Raw genomic sequence first — 27,775 nt, forward strand, 5'->3', positions numbered from 1 at the left:
TTTAAAAAATACTCTGCCCAATTTTTGCTCCAAACAAAATTATTACTTATTGTGAGCACGGGATTGTACTTTATGGCACTTAATGTGTATAAAACAATGCATTTTAGATTTAGACAGGCATTTTCTGATCTAATCGTGAGAAAACAAGGTTTTGGCATATTTGAAAAATTCAATAGGAAACTATATAGCATTCAGATGATCTGCTTACATGTGAAAGTTTTTTATTTGACAAAATTTTTGTTTTACAGATGAGGCGGAAGACCCAGCAGCTGTATACCGGTACTCTAGATTAGCAAATGGGTGGATTATACGGATAAGTACGGCATAGGTGTGGAAATTTTGGAATCCTAAATATCCCTGTTTGTATGCACAGTAGCGATGCCAGATGGGTCGTTTCTGTATTATAAAATGGCTGAAAAATGAAAATAATTGATCTCTAAAAATTATTTTATTATATATGGCCTGAAGTGTTAACTCTAATATTTCTATCATGATTTTGGGTTCTTACACCCAATTTCAGAAAACGAGTTGAAATTTTTGTCATATCTTGATGACTTGATGACAGTATCGCTGCTCTAATCCAATTATAATCTATTTCCCTGTCCTCCAGAAAATGCTCCAGGAGAACTGCATCATTCAGAATGAGCCAAACTGAACTTGATTTCTGTTGCATTTCTTTATAACGTGCAATTTTATTCAATTGTCAAGTTGTTGCAAATTCACTACTTTCAACTTTAATTTAATTTGCAAAACTGAAACTGCCTTGCTGTTTCCAATCTAATTTTAAAAACCTGCAAAGTTTTCTAGCTGTTCAACAGTGATCCCTACATCGTCCCTTTTTGAAAATTTTGACTTTGACCATATACTTTGGTTCTAAACCAGTTTTGTTTTGAATTTGTCTCGAAAATTCAAGTTCATATGTCCACTTCACTAGAAATTCATGCTATTTAAGAACATGGAACCACGTTAAGACAATAAAAGACCTATGTCCAAATAGTGATTGAAGGAAAAAATCAAAAAGTTGGCGCCGGACAGTTTGTTTTCCAGCAACGATATAGAAATTGTTGTGGTCCAAATGTTGATAAATTCGCTTCAAATTTCAGGTTACCAGCTACGTGACAACAGCAATGGAGTTTTGTTCAACGATAGCACACGAATACTTCTGTACGCCAACGATGAGCAAGTGGGGAGTACATTGACAGAGACATAGCAGAATCTTATTAAACGCTCCGACAATACCCACCTACGCTAACCAAGAAAGTCACCTTGCTCAAGTATTTCCACGACTACATGTGTGAGCATTTGCTCAAGGTGAGTTTATCGTGATCTCATTTGAAATAAAAGTGAATTTACAACCATTCCTAAATCAGGCGCATAAAAACTCTCAAATTGGTATTTTTAGGCAATTGTGACAAGATACGGTGACAAATTTCGTCTCCACGCTGAAGCATGATTTTCCTCTGCACTGCTTTTATAGCAGACTTATACAGCTGGATAATTCTAGTTGTTTAATTGGACTGAATAGAGCGGAATGCCGGTATTCTAATTATAGTCTAATTTGTTAAATGTTGATTTGCTCTAATTCTAATCTAATTTATGTTTTTCTGAAAATGCTACAGGAGAACTGTATAGTGTGAAACCAAGCTTGCTGTTCTACAGATATTTGCCATTCTCGTGCTTTTGAGAACGTGCTCAGATTTGTATGGACGGAACTTGATTCAAGTTCAAGTTTTCGCGGGTTCAGTAATTATAATCAACTGGGTCAGAAAAACAGTGTTGCTACAATTCCAACCTAATTCGGAAATCAACAATACAGCTATAAGTCTAATTGTAATATAATTTGGAAAAACTGTGTAGCTATAATTATAATTATTGTATAATTTGGAAAAATCTCGTAATCGTTCTAATTTTAAAAACAAACAAACTGTGTTGCTAAAAATCTAATGTCCAGAGTCACTCGAAATGACGTTCGACTAAAGGGTACCGATTACACCGCAACACTTGAAATGAGTGGCTACGTTCCAACTAAGATGTGTAGGTTTGAACTTTGAATACCGGCACACTTTCTTGCCGTACTTCAGAAGCTGTTGATCAGCGGTTGATAAAAGTTCTTTCAACTCTGAAAACATGTTGTACGCAGAAACCCGTAATTAAAATTGCACGTGGATATCAGTTAGATTGGAACGCACGTTGTTCATGTTCATGGTCAAAGATATGTGATTTCAAATGTAGATAGGCGCGGGCCACATTATCATGCAAGACCAGAAACTGTATGCGTGTCGTTCGCAATCCCGCTGCGGGCCGTATGTTGCCCGCCCCGGGTATATGCAATATTTCAAGAGATTCTTGAAGGTGCAATGTTGATCACGACCTCACACGTCCTTTCCACTGACGTGCATAGCTATGTACTACAATTTTCGTAGGCTGTGATACGATTTTTTCGAGTCTTGAAATTATACGCTTCTCGCCACTGAAAGTTAATTTATCAACGAGAATATAGGCTACTTTCGATACTAATTTTCACTGTTAAAGCCTGGAGACCTTGATTGGCGGTATCGTGGCACACGAAACATATAGTGCAAAGCTACGAAGGTTACTGGATGTAGCAAATATCTGAAATCAATATTATCCCACAACATTGCCCCAAGTGGAATAAAATCGGAATGGTCGAAAAATACCAAAGTATCTTTTGAGATGGATAACAAGCATTATATTCTTTGCTGTGGGATGAATGGTGCATATTTGAACGTTGACGAAGTACATTCTGTTGTGATGTGATGTAATGATGAGTGATACTCGATTACTCAACTCAAAGCATATCGCGTGATTCATAACACTTTTTTAATTTTTAATTTTTAATTTTAAAATAAACATAATTAGTAGAAATATGTGTTGATCTTATTTTCAAGATAGGCTATTGCGTCAGTGTATCCAACTTCAGATGTTATATCTGTAGCTTCCTCGGGAGTAACTGCAATATCAGGAACTGGCTCATTGGTTTTTGCAGCAGAATTGTGCAAACATATTGTTGCATTGATTGCCAGGATGGTGTTTTCGATTTGCATTCGCATAGGATTTAGCAACATCTGGAAACGCTGTTTGAGAACGCCAAAGCATTGCTAGATCAGCATGCGTGTCTTTGAGTGCATATAGCTGTATTTTTTTTTCTTGTGCAGCCTATGGATTTGTTAATGGAGGCATCAGGTACATTTTTAGAGCATAGAGCCTCTGTCTCCCAGCAAAATCCCATTGTATTTTTTCTGGCCGAGCTTGTATTTTAATCTGGAGTTTGAAAAAATTCTTGAGTCATGAGTACTCCCTGGCCATCTCACAACAGCATTAGTCACTACCGTTATTATCTTGGCAGTGCAGTCCATTCGACAGTTCAAAGAAAAATATCCTTTCGTGCAACGATAAAATTTTCTGGTACAGAGCCACCTGGGGACTTTATTGGGATATGGGTACCATCAATGCAACTGATGAGATTTGGAACTCCGCCTATGTCAAAGAAATCACTCTTTGTTTGTAACGAGTCATCCAATTGTGGGATAAATTTTCTCTATTCTCTGATAATGCCCGAGAAATGCAGTGGATGATTCGGCGTGCAGTTGTCCGGCTTACACCAATCAAGTCAGCATCTGCTTGTTGAAAATGACTGTAGCAAAAAATCGGCGAGCACGGAGTAATTGCACATGGGGTGCAAAGCTTGGCACCGTACATCCAACCATGGGCTATCTTTGATCATGTCCAACAGAATTACCGTAGCTCCCTTGTAAAATCTGTAACGGTCAACGAATTCATTTTCTGGGTATTTTACAAATGAGTCCGATATTTCTGCCAAGTAATGCCTGGGCATAACAATTGTATTCTCGTCGTCCGAACTGCCATCTACGATGTCCAAAATATCCATACTACAGACAGTAATACCAACAGTACCAGTTTGCAATGCCGTCTTTAGAACTTATAACTGTGAATAAACTACAGAGTAATATGCATTAAAGCTGAATAGTGACTTCAAATCAATTTCATAAGTCTACCTAGGAAACGACGGCATTCATAGCACATGACCAAAATCGACGACATTTCCAATAAGCATTGCCAAAGCAATATTTACTACGAAGTCGATGGGTTGACATGGAAACCTTCCACGGATCACTACATTTTGCGTCATTTTGACGCAATTGCGTCCTACATCCTGGATTTGTAGATCTACTAACTTCACACGAACATCCAATGTTTTGGCGTGCGGATCATCTACTTCTAAATCGGGAGATCTTGGAACTCGCAGATTAAGCGAAAATCCAGGATGTTTTTACTCTGCTTTTTGGCCTCCACCCTTAAAGGATTAGAGTTACAACAGAGAACCTAAAATACTTACGATAATTTGTTACACCCGAAAACCAATTCTCTGATGTCTTCATTATTGTTATAACCTTGTAAGCAATCGTAGGGGTTTTGTAACAAACGAATTACGTATTATCTCGCTACCGGAACACTACCTTGTCAACGATCTCTACACCTGTACTGCCACCTTGCCGCCAATCGCGGCGGTAACCAACTCACAGATTTTGACAACAAAAGTAATCAGCGAAAGACTACCTTGCGATCGATCCCTAATTCCCTATACCTATACAGGCACCTCATTAGCGATCCCTATACTAGGGTTGGGACTTCGGGATCAAATTTGAAATCCCGGGATCGGGATTTCCCGGGATTTGCGCTTCTCAATCCCGGGATTTCCCGGGATTAGCAAAGTAGTAAAATACACATACAAGCTACACACACAACATTTATTCCTTGTAGTATTGACGAAAAAACATGCTCCCGTGAATACGAATGAAACCCAGCGACCGAAGGCCACCCGGATAATGAGCGTTTAAATTCATGTACCGCCTGTTTCGTGTAGAAAATGATTCGTCAAACGTGATCGAAAAACGTCCAATGCTGCGTTTCATTGCCATAAGCTCTTCTACCACACACTTACGGATTTATTTGCTGTGCTCGATCACCAAGTCACGAACCCGTTTGCGACATCTTGACAAGTCATAGCCATAAGCCTTGAAGGCCCGACGAATTCACTCACTTTGGGTAATTGAATAAATGTTAACCCGTCCACAGCAGTTAACTGGTTAAGAAGTTCATCGAGGCGAGGCTTATGCGATTTATTTTATAGGAATCGATCTTCCTCATCTTTATTTTTAGCTGATCTTTCTTTGACGTGTCCGATTGAATCAAGCATGATTTAATTACTATCATTTGTACGGACCTTAAATGCGTTATTAGTTCCTTTGTGCTAGACCAGTGGTTCCCAACGTGGGCGATATCGCGATATCGATTTGGCGGTCTAGGGGGGCGAAAATGACGAAGGGGGTGACAGGGGGCGAAAATGGACAAAGGGGGCGACGGGGGGCGAAAATAGCGAAGGGGGCGATGACGCGTCAAAACGGCTGACCTTTTTTTTTCAGTCAACCCACGGAAATTTAGTTACAAAAGTGTGTCAAATTAGACATCGAGCTGAAAATTTGACCATTTTTTTTTTTTTAGTCAACCCGCCGGTGATTACAGTTTGTATGCCCAATCTTCGGTACACAAAATTTGGGGGGCGATGATCGGTGTTGACCTTGAAAAGGGGGCGATGGGTCGAAAATGGTTGCGAACCACTGTGCTATAGACACTGAAGCTTTCAAAACGTCTTGACACAAGTTGCATTTGGCTTTTTATGTAGATTTATAAAACAAACAGTTTCGCTAAACATGTGATTTTCTCTTTGCATTGACATCTTCGAAATTCGCCATTATTCGACATGCATTTCACCTCCACAGCACCGTCCTTGTGACTTTCCGATACTCAGTTACACTGCTCCGATTCGTAGACTACGACGGAAGTGATTGTGTAGTACATTGTTATGAAATAGCTGGCTTTACTATCAAATAATTGTGAATTGTTTTAGACAATCAGCAGAGTTTGTGACATTGGTTTATTACAAAATAAGAGATATGGCGCTACGTAAGCCTTGGAAAATGCTATTTACAAATCCCGGGATTTCATTGGGGGTAATCCCGGGATCGGGATTGCTTCAAATCCCGGGATCCCGGGATCGGGATTTCCCGGGGTCCCAACGCTACCCTATACCCGTAAGAGTCACCATGCTACCGCGGGTTTTCACGTCGCCATGACACCGCGCCCATCTGAATCAACGCTTATGCGCCACCTATAATATAGCTAGTAGCGAAGGTTTTTGGTCGTTATAACCTCAGTAATTTCTTACTATCTTACTAGCGATCGGAGGTTTTTGCTCATTATTCTCTCTTATCTTGGCACCGATCGTAGGTTTTTCATCATTATCACACACACCAATTTCTTATTATCGTGTTTCTTGTGTATCAAAAAGCGTATGATGAAAAAATTTGATGTAGACAACATTGATTGAAGCAAAATGGTGTGTCCCCAGCAGTGTACGCACGACTGCAGTATTGCCAACCAACATCTGCTGCTGTTGAACGTTCTCTCTCCATTCCTAGCAAGCTACTTAGTAAGGACAGACACGTTATACCAGAGAATCAGGGATATATAGAACTCCGGGATGGCTGACTTCATTTTGGCCGTTACCTAAGTAGGTCCAGAAAGTTACCTGCAATCTGCCTCGAAATATCCACTTTTCTGCAAGCTAGCGATACAGCTGTTTCTAGAATAATGATCCTCACCCTTTTGCAGAATAGTTAGTGAGTAAGCTAGACATTCTTCCCATATCACAACCTTACTGCTGTATAGCCAACCTAGTAAAGTATGACACTGCTGTATAGCCAACCAAGTAAACTATGACAACTCTGAATTTCAGTAAATCATGAATGTGTTTAATTTCGACACATCATATAATCTGCATCAGGCCATAAATAACAGAGTGAATAACGAATAATATCAGCGTCTGCTACCTATTTACAAGCCATTGTCTGAAACCTTGCAGCTGGGAAGGGGGGGGGGGGGCGGTAATAGGATTGATTAAATCAACCATTTCAATTGGCGTTAATCGACAATTACCATGAAGTATAGGGTTGCATTTAAAACAAACATGTTTAAAACCAGGCCCTTTTATAAAACATACTTTTTTTAAGCGATGACGTCAAGAATATTCAACAGTGACGTCATATTGGATTGACATTGACAATTGAAAATATAGTGTGAATATAGCTCCTTTGACGAAATATATGTGCTATTGCTGTTGAACCAACTATTTTGAGGGTTCCAGCCATTCCATATTGATATTAGTCGGCTATATCGGGTGGTAATCGTCCGTAGGCTCATACAACACATGTTTTGGAAAGTATTTACACAATTATGGCATAATTTTACAACTTGAAAAGAATTTTTTTCAAAAGGCTTTTGTTTAAAACACTGTTTAAAGCATGTTTTAAACATTGTGTTTCTAACACAGTTTATTTTAAATGCACCCCTACCATGGAGCATTTCCAATAACGTAAAGATCGCACGGCCTGTAAGGACTCGAAATTGTGATAGCAGCATTGTCATCTTCTATGTCACTCAATGAAAGTTGATCAAGAAATCAACACACAATTGATACTTCTCTTCGGGTTCAAATGCAGCCTGGGGGGGGGGGGTAGAAGTTTGGTACATATCATTATCAATTTGAGAAGCATTCGGTAGACCCAGTTGTTGAATTCAGCTGATATTTTGTTCACCGAGCAATAGATTCATGACCGCAGTGAAGAAATTACAACCATGGCTTAACGGTACATCACGAATGGGCGTCCTGAAGCATTTCATGCCATTTATCAGTTAAGAAATATTCAGTATCATTGTCTTGCAGATTTTCCGATAGAGCGATAGATTATTCCATGTCAAAAAACATCTCGGTGAGGAGGCACGAGATCCAAATATTCAGATTGTGGCCACCTTTGCCAAGATTTCAATGGGATGTGCCCAGTATAATATATCAGGATATCCACTGTTGACGTGATGCAAATGCTGGAACATCGCGTTTGTTTTTCCGGAATCTGCAACAAAAATGAACAAATGATGTATTCAGAGACACAAATTAACCTTAAGAATATATATATAGATGTATGCAGAGTTGTTCTATAGCCTAGTGAAGAACTTCTACTTCATTGTAGTACTCAAGTAGGTGTTGCCTATTTTCGAAGATAAATCTTGTAAATTTGAAGCAGCCATCTCCAAACTCAAGTACCTTGCAGGCATTTCACTTTCTACAGCTACTTGAGGAAGTTTGAATACCAGTACGCCCGGGAATTCAACTATTACTTGAGTAGCAACGCAGACTACTTTAACCACATCAGGATTAATGTAAATCGCTCATTTAATAACGTATTACTAGAATCAGCCTAACTTACCTTTGGCCGACCGAGGAGAGCTCCAATGCATTATTGCGACGATTTAACGAAACCTTGCAAATTGAAAGCAATCCTCAGAGTTTTCTCTTCCTTTGTCGTACAGGCCTATAGCCTATAGGCTATAAGTGTTTATATGGTAAAGACAGGCCGTATCTCAGGGTCGTATCGTGTCCTGACGATTGTGTTGGCTTATCCATTCAAGGGAGTGGGCATCTTCATGGCTTCAGTAAGAGCAAATGGTCAAAAAATGTTGTGGCCATATACTGTACTGGAAGTCAGCCATTGGCAGTTCACAACAGTGCATTTCTGTTGAAGTATAATTCCAGTACTGTAGCATTAAGGTGCCATTCATTAACAAACATATAACTGTCTTGATTTACTAGACATGTAACTGATGAATAGTATCTGTAACAAGAGATTGGATTCAAAAGTTGTTATGGACACTTACAACTGCAACGACCTTGACGTGTTGTGTTTGTATTAGATTCAAATGTTTGGTTATCCTTAATTGAAATGCCTCTTGAATCTTGCACATCGGTAGTGTACTCAGTGGCTCCAATTCTTACTAAGAATAATCAAGCAATGATCTGGAATACCAGTAAGCCTGCAATAGGCTACCAGCACTACCTGCATATTCACATATTAATCTATAGCACAAGATCTTAACTGACGAAGATCCCTCCTAACGGACGCCTTAATAGCTCACACGGCACAATGTAAATGTACACTTGTACTTGTACAATGTACGTACAGCCTTGGATGGTATGGTGACATACATTCGCATAACATACCGGTAAATGAAAAACATACCGCAAGGCGTAATCTAAATCATACTGCGGATATCAATGTTAACGTTAATTATTCTACATTTTGTTATTTTCTCACGATTATCAGCGCAGCAAAACATGTTACATAAGATACTACAGAAGCAGAGATATTCCGAAGCCGAGTAAATGACCGGTACACCAAAGATATTACGCTAAACGTACCGGGATTCCAACCCGGCGTACCGGCATACCGTTAAATTGCTGCTGAAGGAATAGGGCTAATACTGCAAAGTTTCAGACTACCTGAACATCTCATAACCTAGTTAACCTATAGCTTTATATAAGAACATAAACATGAATATTATATGCCCCTACCGCTCTCAAAAACTTGAAATTACACACAGATGAAGCGGCTGACTGGAACGTGCATCAAAACTGAATGCGTGAATCCGGACCTACTTAGGTAATGCCGCGATGACGCAATTGACGCAGTCAGCCATCCCGGAGTTCTATATATCCCTGCAGAGAATGTAGGAAATAATTTTTCGTTGTTCTACAACAAATTTTAATTATTTTCACCATAATGCGTGATGTTACTAATAGCACGCATTATTAAACACTCCAATACATTTCGAATATCACGTATCTATACTTTCTGCGATAGTAACAAGTTTTATCAACACATTTTCGGAAGACCAACAAAGGTAAGGTTTGAAATGGTTAAGCTAAAATAATAATCGGTGTCAGAGAATGTGAGTAGTGCCTAGATATCGAATGTTTCTGAAAATTACATATTTGACTCAGAAATGTAACCTTTAATATTCTAACACGGCATTGTCAAGGTGTGCGGAATACATGGAGGGTTTTGCGACCCTCAAAATCATTGTATTTTCTTGATGACAGACAAACACGACTAAAGATTGATAAAGGAGGGACATCATAGCAATGCTATCGGCTTGAATGACGATAATTTTGCTTTTACAATATATTCAACTGTAGCAAATAGAAGGAATTTGACAGATATACTTTTAGTTGGACTTGCTGCGAATTCAGCTCAAAATGATATGAGGTCTCGATATCAAAAATAAAAATTCAGAATCCCGGACGCTGCGCTCATCCACAAGGATATCTGAATCCAAGAAATCATCAACACGGTATAAACGTATAACAAATTATTGAACCAAATGGCGCACGAGCTGATCAGTCCACCATATAATCGCACGCACGGAGACGTTATCTTCAATTACCTTTCACGTTTTCCGGTGCTGACTTGCAATTTATCGAACCAGCACATAGCATCTTTGCGAAGCCGACTACGCATAACACGTATTAACCATTTCACTGTACTGAGCTTGTAAACACGGTGAAAAGATTTCAATTCTTGCAGGTTTGGGGGACAACTGGGAACCCCCGACTTGTGGCCATGGAGGGGTTTTAGGAACACCAAATTTAATCACCTACGATTGTCATGAGAAAAGGAGCAACTGAACATAATATTTGTTCGAAATACATTTGTGGTAGAAAAGACAGCTAACAAACACACAAAAATCGTCATTCTAATCAAAGCGAGGCGTATCATTTTGAAGGCACGAATGTTCCTGATCACTAGCATATACTTGCGGAAATTGATACATCGTAAAATGGTGCGTATAATTAGCGTGGCATGATATCCCGGAAGAGGATATCGGTACTACTTTGCGTAAGTCACATTGTACAAGATCTGTGGGTGCGTGCAACGGCGACTCATTACAAAATGGTAAGGAATCCGAGAGAATGGAAGGCACTTGAGTGTGGGGATTGTCGCGATAATCATCTTCTTGCACGAGATGATTCGTGGGCGACGCCAAAAACAATTCTCCGTTCGGGTACGATGGTTGTGAAATTGGGGATGCTCTCGCGTTCGATTTGATTTTGGTACTCCCAAATTTTGTGCACGCAAATTCATCAACAGAGTAAAGCTTTCGCTGCGGCCGAGAACTGTAGCAGAATTTCGGCAAATGCTTGTCCTCTTTCACCTGTTTCGTGTCGGTGTCTGATGATTTCGGAAGAAAATCCTTTGCGTGCGGGTTGAATGACTTATTGAAATGACTCACATCGATATAGTTATGAGCAACCTGAATCGCATTTTGTTCGCCAGTTTGCTCTCTATGTTCGGTCTTACACGGAATGTGTTTGAACAGCATTTTGATGGGGCCGCGCTTGCCGTCCGGCCCTCCAATAGCGTATGATACTTCACCGGGATCCACCCAGATGCTCAGCTCAGACGGCAAATTCTTCTTAATGTCATTTTCAAAATCAAGGCCACTTCTGATGGCCGCCATTTCAAAGGATGGATCTATTTCCGACGAATTGAGATGGACGCATCGAAACGCAGACCCTTTTACGGGGTTTGAGGGGTACCAATGTCCAAAAAACTTGACCCGTAGTAGTCTTTCTAATTCTTCGCCGTATATATGAACCCTCGTGCGCGGTAGCTTGTTATATAAATAAGATACTATAAAGTTCATGGCGATTTGAAGTTCCACGTGCATTGAGTCTTGTATTCCCAGCATTTCAGGCAAATACGTTTAGTATAATTTACATTGGTCTGGTAAAAAAAAGATATACAGTACAGTACATTCATATTTAAATGAACCCGAATATGTTCGGCTGACACTTGCCAGGGGTAATCGTCAGCAACTAGTAGAGAATGTAAAAGAACATTGTGTATCAACAATCGTATCACCAAAAATGACGTCACCAGCATGAAATTTCGAATAAACGGACCGAAGAGATCGCAGCGCTATTTCCTATTTTTAGACGGTACAAGAACTCATCCTGCTGGCCCTAGCTTCGCGTATTTTGATAAAAGTCGACTTCAAGGCGCAAAATGAAAGTGTGAACAAACTCTCCCGACAACGCGAAATCTTTCGTCTCTACCAAACAGGATTATCCACCAAATGTTTGCCAATGGCGGAATGTATGGTCTTTGCCTGTTCTGAATCAAGCTCCAGGTATGATTCAAGAGCAAGCCTTCTCCGAGCGTGACATGCGTGCTCTATTAAATCTCAGGACATGCTAGTGGAGGGAGCATAGAGATATAGCATCTTGTAACGTCGTCACTAGGGCTACGCACATTGATTTCAGTACTCGAGTCCGAGCCGAGTATCAATTCTAACGATTGGAGTCGAGTTGTGAGATTCTATCAGGCGAAAATAGGCGCAGTCATATCAAAAATTATATGTTGTCAACGGCACATATGAGCCAGTTCAGTTCATTTTAGTAATTTTGGTTTTATGTGATAAAAATCAATATAATTATTTTCAAAATTTTACCAGCTACCCCATTAAATTATTAGGTTGTATGAAAAACGATGCACAACAAATTCGGCTCAACTCCAACGAGCATTAACAAGGGTGTTGGAGTGCAGAATTCAGGATTTGATTGTAATAGTATTTACGGTGGCAAATTCTTTAATATTTGTTATATATCTACCCACCGTAAATACTATGATTTGAAATTTGCATTTTTGAACATAATTACCTCCACTTCTACGCATTTGAAATGTACCACACTTAGCCCAACAATTTCATGTGGCAGTCAATAAAATTAGAGAATTTTCATTTAATAATTAAACCTAAATTGTCCAACATAGGAATGCCTCTATAGGTTGGAATTGCGCCAAAATTGGTGTGCAGCCTTCTTTTTAGGCACCCTAGCAATTTTATCGAGTAGCCAGTAAATTTAAAAAAAAAACAGTTATTTTGAGCAGCCCGAGTGTATAGTCCGAACTTTCTATTTGAGAAGCCTCTCAACTTTTCATGCCCTCGATCTATGATGCGTTTGGATCACATACATTTTTGTTGCTTTTTTGCATGAAAATATTACGATAAGTGGGGCGCGAACTTTTTCACTGTCATCAAGGGGGGAGGGCGTGTCTAAAAAACTTTGAGAGCCACTTGCCCAGTAACTTACCGAACGCCACTCGCCAACAGTATCAAAACCACCAGCCCTGTCTCTCAGAAGTTTATATAACTCGGTGCCTTATTGTCACCTTTCTACGTTACTTGACGTTGACATCAATATGCTTGAAAGTTTTCTGTTTGTCTAATCTACTATACTATTGTTCATCTATACATTCAGCTATCTTCAACTGAATTACAAGTTCTGCTCTGAGTATACCTGTCCACGCGTCACGGCCAACAAATATTATCTATTGTGTTTGCGCGAGTAGACGTAGGGATACTGCCACATGATACAATTTAGTAGTCGCCTGATCAAACAAACATCGATCCCAAGCGACTTTACTAAAAACATTGTAGATCGCAAGCATGGTTTGTTGTGCAAAAATGTGTCTATAGCAAAAATATCATATTATATCTAGCTTTATTTCGTCAGTTACTGTAAATATTATCGAAGAATTTGTCCCCGACCTCATTAATCTAATTACGTTTTAAACGGTTCTCACTGTTCAATGTTCAAGTTATAAGTAGCGCAGAATACCAAAGTCTACACGGACTTGATGCGAAGACAATCATTATTATTCGGCACAATAATCAGTGGTCGAATTAAAACCGAGTATGAATACTAAGGATTCGAGTCTAGTGGTGAGAGAAGAGTTTTTCGAGAACCGAAATGATACGCTGCTTGCCACTAGGAGTTCATTTATTAACGACAATGATGGTTTCGATACTAGTTTTCCCTGGATGTGGAAACCTTAAAACCCTGATTGGCCATAGCACATCACACGAAACATCTAGTACAAAGCTACGTCCGTTCGTGAAATTGACATTTCTGTGAAGTCGTCATCAAACCATAGCATTGTCACAAAGTGTATTCAAATAGGTATGGTCGAAAAGATATCACATTATCTTTAATCTTCAAATTCAAATTCATTAATTTACTGTGAAAAACTCCGCGCAGTGCGACATCAATGCACACAGGTGCTGAGTAAGCCGTTGCCAAATTCAGATCAATTGGATAATATATTCATAGTGAAATAAATCCGAGTATATTTTTGCATAATCCTGTTTGTGCGGGATCTTACTGAGACGACACATTCGACTCAAATGCGCCAACAGAAGGAGTTCGTGTATAAATTAAAATCACATTTAGCTCTCCTCGCCTTGATGATGATTCGAAATTCCATGCATGTGACGTCATCTTCGGTGATACCACTGTTGATATACAAAGTTCTTTCCAATTCTCGTCTAGTTGCTGACGATCACCCTTTACGAGTATCAGCCACAGATATTCGGGTATATTTCAATATGAAGATATCATTTCATTGGATATTGAAGTTGTGTAGTAGGCTACATACAACAGTCTTCTCATTCATATCGTTAGTGGTTCGCGTAATACCACCTGAACAGTGAACCCAGGTTAAGAAGCACTAATTTAGGGTGAGTAGGCAACCATTATGTAGAGTTCGGGCAAGTCTTTCGGGAGCAGGACTGGAAAATGACCTTTTTTATGTTTTTTAGTCAACACAACATCAGTATTGTTAAAAAGTGGGTCATTCAGGAGTCGGAAAAATGACCTTTCAATCCATGCTAGATTCAGATCGCGTCCGCCTACGTCGACAGTAGCTAAACCAAAGAGAATATGTTTAAGTTATTCATTTCACTAGGAATATCGGCACAGATCAGCTCTACAATCAGGTCAAACTTAATTTCATTATCGTCCTGACAGTATGAACCACAAGAGCAATATACTGTTTGACGTGGACATCATCCTTAAGCAACCTTCCAATATTGTCCCAATCAAGCTGTCACAACACAGGAGCCGGGAAGTCTTTTTACCAAAAGAACCACATTGTAATCAGAGCTCGTCAAAGAAGTTATTGTCTGTGTTCACGTAGAAGTAGAAGTAACGCCGTAAAGTTCTAATCAAGTGAAAGATTTACAAGTAAGTAAAAAATACGTATTCAAGGCATAGCCTTATTGTCTATTACACTGAAAACTGTCAAGTAGGCGTAAAAGTACTCCAAAATGATAACTACTTGAATAAGTAATGCGAGTGGGCCAAACCTACTTGAAGTATACCGAAAAGTACGAGTAGGCCTACTTTGTTACTGACCACCTCTGGTCAGATCCTACCTTCAAATCGGGCATATAGGACTCTGAAGCAGGGGTGGGCAGACTGTTTAGCATGCGGGCCGTATTCTATATTTGTATCCAATCGCGGGCCGCACTATAGATAATTGGGATTGTTCATTTGATTGAAGAGCTTCTTGGAGGTACAGGACTTCAAGTATTCAATTGTTATATGATTGTATAGTGACGGACAACATGGAAATAATGTATATCTCTTCATATTTAAAACAAACCAAACATTGATTTGATGATAACGTACACGCGCCAGAAACATGGACGAGAATTTATAAGCTGGTCGTCCTCTTTGTCAAAATTAGGGATGAAAGTCGGTTGTCCTGATTCTTGGAACTGGGTGTAAATGTGAGTCTGTGAGCAGCGATTTGTTCATTGATTTACTGATTGTACTTTTGGTTTAACTCCAGGGCACACATTGCTGACAGCATCATAACCATGTTACCTTTGGATACGCTTCTACAATATATAGATATTATAATATAAATACATCTACACATCAGAGTTGGATCAATTGCAATAATTCAGTTCAATTATAATTGCAATTACAATTACTCCCTTTTATGTTTCAATTACATTACAGTTACAATTACTGTTAAACATGTAATTGATTCGGTAGAGAGGTGTTCTTTGACAACCGTAGCGACGTAATTAGCAACCAATCTCAAGCCATTCATGTTTCATTCACGATACGTAGAATAACCTTTAATTAAAAAAAACTCGAACGTATTCGAACTATTCCTAATCATGAGTACTGAACACTACAAACACAGAAAAATGTTTCAAGCGACTGTTAACAACCAAAAGTTTGAGCGTCTAACAGCAAATAGGCTACAGGAAAGTCAATGAAATGTAACACTGGTCGACATTAGTCAACTTTTTTTTTTTTTAGAGCGATTAATTGTGTTTACCTAATTTGACGATGGTGATTCCGAATTTGCCATCAGAATTAACCCATCACGTCACACTTTTTCGAAAAAGTCGATTGAAAATTTTACTAAAAAACGCCTGCATTTGCCCGTTCAGGTCCGTTTATGATGCGAAACACATCCTACAAAACTCTCAACGTACTTTATTGGATTGAGGTTTTACTATCTTAAACTAAACCCTCCAAACAAAAAAGAATCCTTAGTATTTCAAGAAATTTAGATGCAACGTCAATGTGGGATAGTCGTGTTTTTTTTTTTCAAATCCGACTTCCCAATAAGTAATAGGGGTTTTGGAGAGTATTCTGATTTGAGATCCCCGAGAAAAAGTAACAATCTTTTCCATATCCATGTGGCTGTCTCCAAACCATATTGGCACACCAAAGGGCAAATATTTTTGTTTTCAAATGCTTCACAGCCTCAATGTCGCTTTATTTTTCATTTATTGTGCTGTGCATACCTCTTCTTTACATCGCCTAGACCAGTGGTTTTCAACCTTTTTGAGCCGCGGACTATTCTCAAGCTCGCCTATATATCCGCGGACTCAAGCTTAGCAAATATCTGAAAGACTATGCTCCATCGACTGCACATTTGGCCAAAATTGAGTCAAGGAAGATTTTGTAAACATGTCTTTCCTCATCTATCGGCTTGTAATTCAAGCAACTGTTCAGTAATGCAGTCCATATCTCGAGTTCTACTTATAATAGACAACGGTAGATTATTACTGTGATTAGCACATGTCCCTACGATTTATCAATATCCAAATAACGTCTGTAAGGGAACAAGTCGCAATAATCAATCAACAATACTCAGCGTATATCGTGCCGGAAACGTATGCAAGGTGCCTACGTGCAGGACCGTAACACCACAACGTCAGCCCCCCGAAAAAAACGTTGGTCTTGGGCCCCCAAAGGGCTATAAATCTAACTTATGGGGTGCTTCGCCCCCAAACCCCCCTCTTCCGAAACCTTTCTACCGCTACTTCTCAGCGAAATCTTTGTACTGTTTAGTTAGGCGGCTTGTTTTGAATGAACCGCGCGAATCGCGAAAATATTCTCTATATCATGATTGAATCGGTCAATATGATCAGGAATTGCATATATATTGATGTAAACTTTTTATCGTGTCTCTGCTCGTGTAATCAGATTTACCGGTAGAGCTGAGTGAGGCGTTTCTGAAAGTGATATTCCTCATGCGTCTTTTTTCTTAGGGGAAGGATACCCAATAATCAAGAAAGTCGACACCAATAAATCGCGCGTGACGCGAATTTTTATAAAAAAGTTGCATAAATTTCCCAAAAAATACTTTGCAATTTATGTTAGTTTTGGCCCCCCTTCGAGCTCGCCCACCCCCAATTATGGGGGTTTGGGGCGCGGCAGTTACGGTCCTGCATACGTGTGTATGAAGAGCTGTTCTGGGGATTTATACCTGGCATATGCGATATGTGAATAGTGAATACTCAGCATTAAATGCCGAGTCCATTCGTACTAAATTCAAGTCAATCCGACCAAAATTGTAGAGTTTATGACCATCATAGAGTTGCTTATGACAACGTTAACAATAGGCTACCTCGGACATAAATGTAGGGCATTTTGAAAAATTCCAGTTGGCGATAATAGGGGTTTATACCTGGCATGTTTGGTATCAAACCAGGAAGATGCTACAGATGTGCGAAGCACAGGCTCCCCGTTTTGCCTGTGATACTTACAACCAACTGGTTTGCCCAAGACAAAGAAAATCTCAGAAGAACGAATATTGCTTGCAATGCTGATCAATTTGTTGTAGTGCTGTTTCGTTGTTCTTGCGTTTGAAATATACGTGGCGAAACATCGCTTATTGAGGTATCTCTAATATTGCTTTCAAAACTATAGTCACTGCAGTATAATATATTAACTTGAAGGCATTTGGTATGCCCCTTATCAACAAGAGTTAACGGCACAATAAGAAGCATATGGAAAAAGATTCAAACGAAATCCAAATTGGCAAAATTTGACGTAACAATGCAATAATTAAAAGGAACGGTATCTGGCCAAAGTCAGCTGTACCGGTACTCCGGAAGTCATAGTAAACGGGTGAGAGAGAATCAAATTATACAATACACAGAAGACGTTACACAGGCAATTAGCGGTATATATTATGGGAATATTTAATGATTGTATACAAACTCTTTCTCCTTCTTATGGCGCCGTTAATTCTTGTCAAGGGAAACCCGAAAAGCCACCGAGGTAATAAATTCTACTGCAATGAATGTAGTTCTGAAAGCACTATTCAAGTTGAGTACCGCCAGTCACATATTTGAGATATCTATGCATTTTTATGACAGCTATTAGGGTTACTAACATTTCAAAGTAGGTATTTTGCGAATCACGCAGCCTAGTTATAAATTCGGAATTTGACGAAACCGGACCAGGACGGGGCTCATTCACTTTCGGACCAAAAAGCTATTTTCTCCGTAAGGCTGCAATGACTTTGGTCCGAAAGTGAACGAGCCCCGTAGGTTTGTCAATTACATGTTCCGAAATCGTATCGGAAGTGGAAGAAAAAGTGTGCCGAGCCGATTAAGTTACTGAAAATTCCTGTGTTCGCGGACTCACCAAGGACCTTCCGCGGACTCAAATGAGTCCGCGGACTCGGGGTTGGGAAACACTGGCCTAGACCCAGGTCTTATTGCAGATGTCTGATGTCTGATTTCAAAGACTACTCCAAGTCGTTTCGACGCCTTTCTATCTTTTCATTGTATCGCAGTCTTGTGATGTTTTGAAAGGAAGAAAATATTATTAAATTGATGGTGATATAAAAAAACTAGGCCTATATAATGACTTTTTTACATACTTGTAAAAAGTTACTTTTACATCTACTTGAGTAGAAATGGACGCCGTTACTTTTACTTCTACTTGAGTAGAAATTAACGCCATTACCTCTACTTTTACTTGAGTACCTATGGTATGTACTTTGACCACCGCTCATGACGTCACAATGGTGATAGCTATGCCCAAACAGCAAGTAATACGTCACAGAACAGGTTTTTTAGCACTAAATGCAAAATTTTAAATCACAGATTATAAAAAATCCTGACGTAAGAGAAGAAAAGCGACTTCATATTCGTAATCAGCGTACGAAAATTGACTTAGTAGTCATCATTTTGGCCAGAAAAGAAAAATGATGCCGACCAGTGAATCAAACGATTAAACTACTCAGACCTGAGTTAGGATAATGAAATGTAATTGGTAATGCGTCAGCGATAAAGATGATACCGATAAGATGTGTAAAATTAAAATAAATGCAAAAGGAAAGAAACTCCGGATAACTACGAATTACAAAGTTTTGGTTCGCATTTGCATTTTCACTTCCACGGAAACTGTTAGATTGCATTTGATGAACATTAGGGTTCTAAAATTTCTGGCCCCAGTAAATTTGGTCAAGATTGGAGGTAAGATTGGGATAACATCTCAACGAATGCGTGATCAAGTTTGATGAAGCTTTGGTTGGAAACTTGAATTTCTTTTTGCAATTGTTGCAGCAAGCCGCGGTACTGGTCGGAGATTTAAAAATAAAACTCTGACCGTGGTGTAGGAAATGGTTCAGGACAGGTTTCAGAAGAGTTTATTTGTTGCTCATCCATTTTTGAAATATTAAGATTTAGTTTAGCCCACTGATCCTTTAACTTTTTAGACACGCGCCCCTTTATGACGGTGCAATATTTCGTGCCCCTCTTATCGTCATATCACACAATGAAACCAGAATGTTAGCAATCCTTAAAAATAGTTTGATGGTATGGACGGTTATGACTGCTGATGAGAAAATTCTCCGATATGAAATTCGGACTATACACAGAGGAATAGCTATGAAATGGAGGTGAATCGGGCCAAGTCCGGAAAAAAATGTCAGTTTGCCGGAGCTTCACGCCCCCTGCAGATGCATTCACACCACCCAAGGGGGGCACACCCCCAAGTTTGAGAAACACTGGTTTAGCCTATAATGTAATTCACAGAGTTTGCTGTTGCTACTGAAGTATGGAAAACAGTTTAGCATGGGTGAATTATATAGTTATAACGCGCCACGCATAGAACTTCGATGTAAATAGGCTAATTATTACAGGTAGCGACTGTGTACTAAGGCCTTAAGGCCGCTCGCCGTCATACTGGTCCGTACCGGATTTTCACTGGTGTGACGAATAAACGATTGATTCATTGATTGATTGATTGATTGATTGATTACACTGGTCAACACTATATTGTTTACTTTGATCAGACAATTGCTTTTGACTTACTTTTCGGCGCTGAATTCAAAAATGACTTCCGTTTTTCGCTATCACGTCCATTTTTTGGGTTGGGCACCTACAACATTGTCTCATAACCCACATAATAGCACTATTTTTATTACTATTTGTTTATTGTATAAAATGTGTCAAAAATCACAAGCATTCGAAAGTAAATCAATAGACTTCAAATAAACATTTGTACTGCTTTGGTAGATTTAAACTGATATTGTTTATACATCAGAAATAAAGTGCTAGTTTCAGGGTCAAAATTTACGCTGATAACCTATTATTCTGTATAGGTTGTCTAGTTTGATACTCGAGCAACAGTCAGCTAGCATATATGTAAGCTCGAATCTATTCTGGTATCATACCCCATCATCTTCAGATATTGGGGGACATTTTCTCCTTGTCCATCTTTGACTATGTCAAGGTTTTTAGGGATATTATTCAGATATTTGAGCTTTTTTGAATATCTGCTGTCCGACATAAAGATATGGCAGTGACACCTGTGTATCAGGGTTACATGTGTATCTTTATTGTCTAACCACTAGAAAACACAATATTTCAAAGCTGACACATATGATTCAATCGTGCTCGTGATATTGCAACAATTCAATGTTTATGTATTACTCTTAATGTTTCTGTATTATCCACGAACACTAACTGAGTGTGCAATTGTTACTGCACCTAAGACTTTGCCATTTTGGAGAATGGCACACTTTCGGATTCTTTTTGAGCTACCTATAGACATTTGCCATTCACTTGACTTGAACATCGGGATTCCCAACTCCTCCGGTAATCCATGGTAACGGTATCTTGCCAATGCCAGTATCATGGCAATACACAAAGCTACCGAAAGTAGGCCTACGAAGAAAAAACTGTTTTTCCTGATCGAAAGTAAGATACCTTCTCTACCTTGCCAGATAATCTTTTCTCACTTCATAAGGATGTTAAAAGCTCCGAAGATGTCTATTCCAAGTCCCAAAGCTTATGTCAGATCAATAAGTCGTGTTGATGGACTACTCTACTTTCTGAATAAACTTCGATTTTAAAATATTCATCATTTGGCCTGATATCCCTCAGATCTTCATCTTTATCCAAATTATCGAGCTTATAGGAGTTTCAGGTTACACTGGATAGGCTGAAAGTGACATTGGACCTATAGCTGATAGTAAATGTCATGTTTATTTTTCTTGCCATATCCTGCAGTTTGAATCAAATATGTGTGTGAAATATCCTCGGATAATTGCATCCTCTAACCAAAAATGGGTGAAAACATCGGCCTAGAGCGATACCAGTACCTTTTCCCCACATAATTCAATCGAGCCCTTGACTATATAACTCAGTGGTTCTTAACCTTGCCCCCAGCGCCCCCCAGGGGGCGCTGGCGATTTTGAAGGGGGGCGGAAACGCTCAGGGGGCGATATGGGGGGCGCTGGGCTCAGGGGGGCGGTATGGGGGGCGCTGGAGAAAAATGGCTTCGCAGTAGATGATGTGGTGATAGGACATATCCTTAATGAGTATTTAGAGCAAATTAACACCGAAAACTTCGTTACATATAGCCTTCAAAATTCATATTGGTTTAATTGTCCATGGGCGCCTAAATGACTGACACCGAATGTTCCTGTCTTGGCAATCTGAACCCCAGAAGACGAATTCCATCTGGCAGGGAAAAATTATACGTCAGTGAAGAAATACCAATCTGAAATCGTGTGCGTCTTTTGGTTTAGTACGATTGGGCGACAGGGATATTCCTGTTGGGCGATATCCCCGTTGAGCGATTCTATATTTTTTGATATTGCAGACAGGGGGTCACGAAATAACATCATGCAACGAAGTCATACCAACGGGTTCGCCCGCCCGAATATGTTTAATTATTAGTAACGGGCCCTACAGTTTCCAAGAAACCTCACAATGTTCGCTTCAAGTTTTGATGAGTCTGCGCACACTCAACAACTCACTGCGCTGACCCCTGTACAACAGTGCGTATCGACTAAAAAAAGGCAATAACTTCGGATTTGTTGTGCGCAACGTAGATTTTCTGTGCGCAGAGACCGTGTCAGCACTGCGCACGTGCGCAGCTTAGAGGGAACATTGCACCTCACTCAGCTCTATCGGTAAATGTGTTTACTAGAGCAGAGAGAGGATAAAAATTAATCTCAATTTACATGCAATTCCCGATGATATTGACCAATTCAATCATTAATTAGTGAAATTTTCGCTCTTCGCGCGACTAGGCGAGACTAGCTGCCTCAGGAAATGGACACCCAATGTAGAGGACAGCCTAATGGGGGTCTGGGAGTGAAGTCCCCCGGAAGCTTGGTTTATCACCCGATGGGGGCCCAGGACCAACGTTTTTTGTTTGGGGGGGGGGGGCTGACGAAGTGCTGTTACGGCTCTGGTAACGAATAATTGTACCTGCGGGCACGCCCGAATATGTTTAATTATTAATCACGAGCCCTTCATCTGCCTATACAACAGCTCACTCAGTTTATCGCGACTTATGTATGTAATTACCACCTATTCATTCATGCATTATAGAAAATTTTGGTGCCTAGGGCGACCAGGCCACACAAACTTTGCTGACCATCGCAATCACGATAGGGGGTTCGTGGGGGCGAAGCCCTCAGAAGTTCGGTTTATCACGCTATGGGTGCGCAAGGCAATCGTTTTTAGGGGGTTGACGAAGTGCTGTTACGGCCCTCCCTCTTACTCATTGTCTTTATTACATTCCTTACATTATGAATTTGGGGGGGGGGGCGCTGGAGCTCGATAATTTTTGAAAGGGGGCGCTGGAGGAAAAAAGGTTAAGAACCACTGATATAACTTATTAAATGGTAAAAGTGTGGATTTTTAGATGATATGGAAAAGTAATATGGCTAAATTCGAGAAAATATGCATATTTTGGACATATGTCGTAGAGAAAAAAGTTGACGTGAGGGAAGAAAACCAGTGGCATTTTTTGGAATCAGCACCCAAAAAATAACCTAAATCAAGTGCCAAATCAAAGTCAACAAATTTTTCGTTCAGAATTGTTGCCCAGTGTTATTTTATGTTGTGATTGTCAGATTTCCATAACAATGTAATTAAATTGTAATTGAGCAAAATTTTCATCAAATTACAATACAATTACAATTACATAAAATAGAAATGCTTCAATTACAATTACAATTACATGAAAAAAATGTAATTATTACATTCAGCTCAATTACAAATTACAATTGATCCAACTCTACACATACAAACCACGAATCTAGCTAACGCAGTCGCGAATCGGTTTTCCAAGTACAGCACCAAAAGTATTATACTTGCTCTTGCTGCCAATCTAAAATCACACTCGGGATCCGAATTAAGTCATTTACGTTTCACTTTTTGTGATGTTTGAGAATTGAAACATTTCAAAATGCATGGGCCCCGAGGTCAGGCTGTCGCTCCCATCAATGTAACAAAAATATGCTATGGTAAGAATATCACTTATCGTTATCATGATGAAATGAGAAAAAGAGAAAGTTCAATCAAGTAGCCTACCCACAGTAAATGGATTTTTTAGCACGTTCCTTGAGCCTTTCGCGGGCTGCAGAAAACGGTGTTGCGGGCCGTAGTTCGGCCACACCTGCCCTAACGATATAAGTTACCAAAAGACAAAGACATACCTCGGTCATTTCCTAAATTTCATCAAGTTTATAATTATACGAAAAGTTAATAAAATGCCATTTTGTTGATACACGATAACTTTACAACTATTGTGGTCGTAGGACTCCATCTCCACATGTCTCTGGTCGATATTGTGAGTAAAGGCAGCAGAAGAATGACCATGAGTTATTGGAACAAACTAGCTTCGTTTTTCTTACTTCGGTGGATGGAAATTTGATAAAAACAGCTGAAGCATCTCTGACGACGGTATATCGCACCGATGTCTAACTGTACTGAGCTGAGAAATCCTGCTCTAATCTCTTCCATACTGCATACTGCATATTTTGTTAAAGCAGCCGGTAACAGTAATGTTTGACGACGATTTTCCGTTTATTAATTAGGAAGCGGGTTGCGTGGCTTGATCTCGTTACACATCATTTAGTTTTGCATGCACGCTAAAGTGTAGTGCGCGTCATACATACAGGACAGAAATGGTTTCGCCCAAGTCGGGCGACGTTTGGGATAAGTTAGCCGTATGCCAGTGCATCATCAACATGAACGCTATTAAAATTTGTAACACAATCATTGCGAATTGTCGATTCTACCCTGTAAACCTTTTAGAGAAATGAAACAAAAAGGTCTTAACTTCTGGGATCAAAAATTCTTGAAATTCAACTTTTACTATCACTCGCTGTATCACAATGACAATAAAAGGAAAACCTTGCAGCGTCGAAATTGCGCCAAGTGTCGCGATATTTAATCAAAATGTTAGTCTCTTCTGTTTTTGGATAATAAAATGGGCTCGTTCCCGTCAGTGCTATGGCCTTGGACAGGTGGCGGGCTTGAGCAAGATCATGAGCCGCTATATATTTCCTCGCAGTATGTGGCAGATAGCCTATACGCCCTATGCAGCGGTATATTGATATCCAACAATATTACGGGGAGTACCACAGTACCGGATGACATAAGAGGGCTTTTGCAAGCCTATCCTAATTGACCTTAGCTTTCATGAAATGTTATCATGCCAGAAGGTACTCTAACATCCTATCATGGGCATATGTAGCTATACAATGCATCCATGCAGATTATAGGACGAAAGCTTCATGCTCATGTTACGAATATCACCAAGCGCATTTTGATGATTTACCACCATCAAGACTATATCTTAATATACAGTACAGACAAGGTCGTAGAAAGGAAAGCATAATGGAAGCATTCCAATACCGCTCCTTTCGAATAAATACAATTAAAATATCGGAAATTCGAAACAATCAATCTGGATTATTGTTCCTTTTGATAGGCCGGTTCAAGAATAAAATATGTATCGATATTACTAAATATACACGTTGTTATGTCCGTAAATTTGTACGCACATCAATGTATAGTCAGAGATTATGAACGAGCTCAAGGGTAACTATTCAAATTTTAGATGTAGTCATTCTGACACCATCATAGTTACAAACGGCGCAATGACAGTGTGATATTATTGCGTTTCAGAAAACTACTGTTTTATCTTTACTACAAAGTACCCGTATGAAATTAGCATCGTGATGTTCCATGTTCATGTTTTCGTTACAGCGAACATTTTATTAAAGTTGGTGTTCACACGAACCAAAACCTTTCATGGTTTCGCACCATCCCTACCAAGTATCAAACATCAATATTTGTGATCGTCCTCGTAAAAGTATAAAGTAATCATCCTTTTGCAAATAAATTTACACAAAATCGATTGCGATTTGAAAATGCTGTAATCGTCGTAATCGATTACACGATTACAAATCATGAAAACCCCATATCATAACTGATGAAAACGCCTCACGATAACATCTATGAAAAGAACCTTTGGTATAGTAAGATGAGTCGATCGCTGCGGGCATGTCTTATTTGCTCCTGCTACCAGCAGAATGTATATTCTGCATCGCTCTCAACACGAAAATGGCCAGGTGAACTAAACTAAACTTTACAAGCACATGCCACACGAGATCGATCGATCTTCTCCTAACGTTTCAGCTCACACTACGGCGCATTCGCCACTCAACGCAATACCAACAGCGCCATGGCAACTCATCACGGATGTAGCCACTTCTGGCGTCAATCGAATCTCCACTTTGTAAACTTACACGAATAACCCTAAACGCTGTAATTAGCGGATGTATGCCTACATATACAGTTGATTTGATAACCAATACTTATCGCGTTGAATGCGGAATAGCCCATCCTGTAATGTAGATCACCAGATGATAAGTCAATTGCTAAGTTTAGCAAATAAAACTATTTGTTAGGCTCTTGCCTTCACATATAGAGCATATTAGGTATTAGAAATATCCGGCCAATCCTACACTACTATAGGCCATATGGTCGTCAGTCAATCACTCGTGTTTCCTAGCCAAAATCATTGCATTAGGTGTTAGTGCCGCTACACGCTAATCACTTTCACACCACTGCAAACTTGTACAATGTACATAATGTCCAATCAATTGATAAAACAGAATTTGAGGCAAAACTGCCATTAAAAAATTGAGCTTCAACGGGTTGCATCGATGTGAGATCTTGTATGGATATTCCTATGACTAACCTTACCTATACAACATTTTGTTTGAATTATTGCGAGCTACCGTTTTTATTGTTGACTGTTGGAAGTCAGAGCATTGGCAGTGTAGGGCCGTTGCATGGTTTGGAATATGTTGTAATTCTAATCCGAAAAATTAATCATTCCAGAACCCAACAGCTTATCTATGACGTGAGTCATCGCTGATTACTGATATTGCTTGTATAAATATAATCGTAGTGCAAAATTACTGATACATACCAATTACACAACTTACTTAAGCACTTAAGCAGTTATATGTTAGACTACCCTTACTTCTGTCCAACCGTTTAAATTTAGTTTTGATTTTATATCTAGATAAATTATATATAGACCTATGGAATTCGTTATTTCTACTTGTACTTGTTTAGAGATTCCAAGACACGTTCTCCTACTCGAATACCAACGATAACTATAGTTTGACTACTTCTGCATATTACGAATGGTGCGTGCAGATTTGCGTAGGTTTATCAAATCAGTTTGATTGGTTATGGGCGAAATGAAGCAAATCTGATATATTAATAATATGTAGGTAGGTCTATTCTGTATACCAGGGGTTCTCAACCCGCAGACGTTTCATTTGCGGCCCGCGACATCTTTCATGATGAACGCAATTACTACTGGCACAGTATTAATACATATTACGTGAGATACTTATGAGCTCTCTTATTGCACCTCGTAGAAGCTTAAAACGACACCACGAAAGTTTCTTTTGGATTAACCAACACACCTGATCTTAGGAGAAAACGTTGCTATATCTAGATGTCAAGTCCAGCAATTCATAGTTCGAGGCAGTGGTAAAATTTCTAATATTGCAGACGCATTGGAATATCGCTATACCCAAGAAATCTGCTTGATAAGGTGTGATTGCAATAAAATTTTAGCATACTATGCGAATATTCTCTGTTTCCGGAACTTAGAAGCAAGGACGCCATCACATGACAAATTATGTTCTGAAACACGTTGTCGCGTATAGACTATTTTAGCCCAGCATTGGAAGAATCCACAGACTCCACAGACATTGCATAGCTCATTTTCTGGGTGCATTTTATGAAAGTGGACATATTTGCAGCAGAAATGCTGGGCAAACGTGGGGATGTGACCAACGATAAACATCAACTTGACAAAGCTGACTTCTGTAACTATTGT

At 39.4% G+C, this 27,775-nt stretch overlaps 1 protein-coding gene and 3 long non-coding RNA genes across 4 annotated transcripts; 1 reads left to right on the forward strand and 3 right to left on the reverse strand.

Moving 5' to 3' along the window:
• Nucleotides 1–239: 239 nt before the first annotated feature.
• LOC145456937 (uncharacterized) lies at nt 240–2,064 on the forward strand. The gene is made up of 3 exons (XR_013920742.1): nt 240–328; nt 1,104–1,311; nt 1,403–2,064. It is a non-coding gene; the product is annotated as an uncharacterized LOC145456937 (long non-coding RNA).
• A 4,293-nt stretch (nt 2,065–6,357) lies between these two features.
• LOC145456807 (uncharacterized) lies at nt 6,358–9,651 on the reverse strand. The gene is made up of 2 exons (XR_013920711.1): nt 8,367–9,651; nt 6,358–8,012 (listed from the first exon to the last, which is right to left on the reverse strand). It is a non-coding gene; the product is annotated as an uncharacterized LOC145456807 (long non-coding RNA).
• An 11-nt stretch (nt 9,652–9,662) lies between these two features.
• LOC145456806 (protein Tob1-like) lies at nt 9,663–16,883 on the reverse strand. Its single transcript, XM_080334929.1, has one exon. It carries the CDS (start codon nt 11,683–11,685, stop codon nt 10,690–10,692), a length of 996 nt encoding a protein of 331 aa, XP_080191055.1. The 5' UTR covers nt 11,686–16,883; the 3' UTR covers nt 9,663–10,689.
• A 1,017-nt stretch (nt 16,884–17,900) lies between these two features.
• On the reverse strand, nt 17,901–27,167 carry LOC145456808 (uncharacterized). The gene is made up of 2 exons (XR_013920712.1): nt 23,225–27,167; nt 17,901–21,739 (listed from the first exon to the last, which is right to left on the reverse strand). It is a non-coding gene; the product is annotated as an uncharacterized LOC145456808 (long non-coding RNA).
• Between the last annotated feature and the right edge of the window lie 608 nt (nt 27,168–27,775).

The sequence above is a fragment of the Botryllus schlosseri genome, chromosome 15 (genome assembly GCF_051294905.1).
Source record: "Botryllus schlosseri isolate E-star chromosome 15, Bs_hap1, whole genome shotgun sequence".
Classification (NCBI taxonomy): Eukaryota; Metazoa; Chordata; class Ascidiacea; order Stolidobranchia; family Styelidae; genus Botryllus; species Botryllus schlosseri.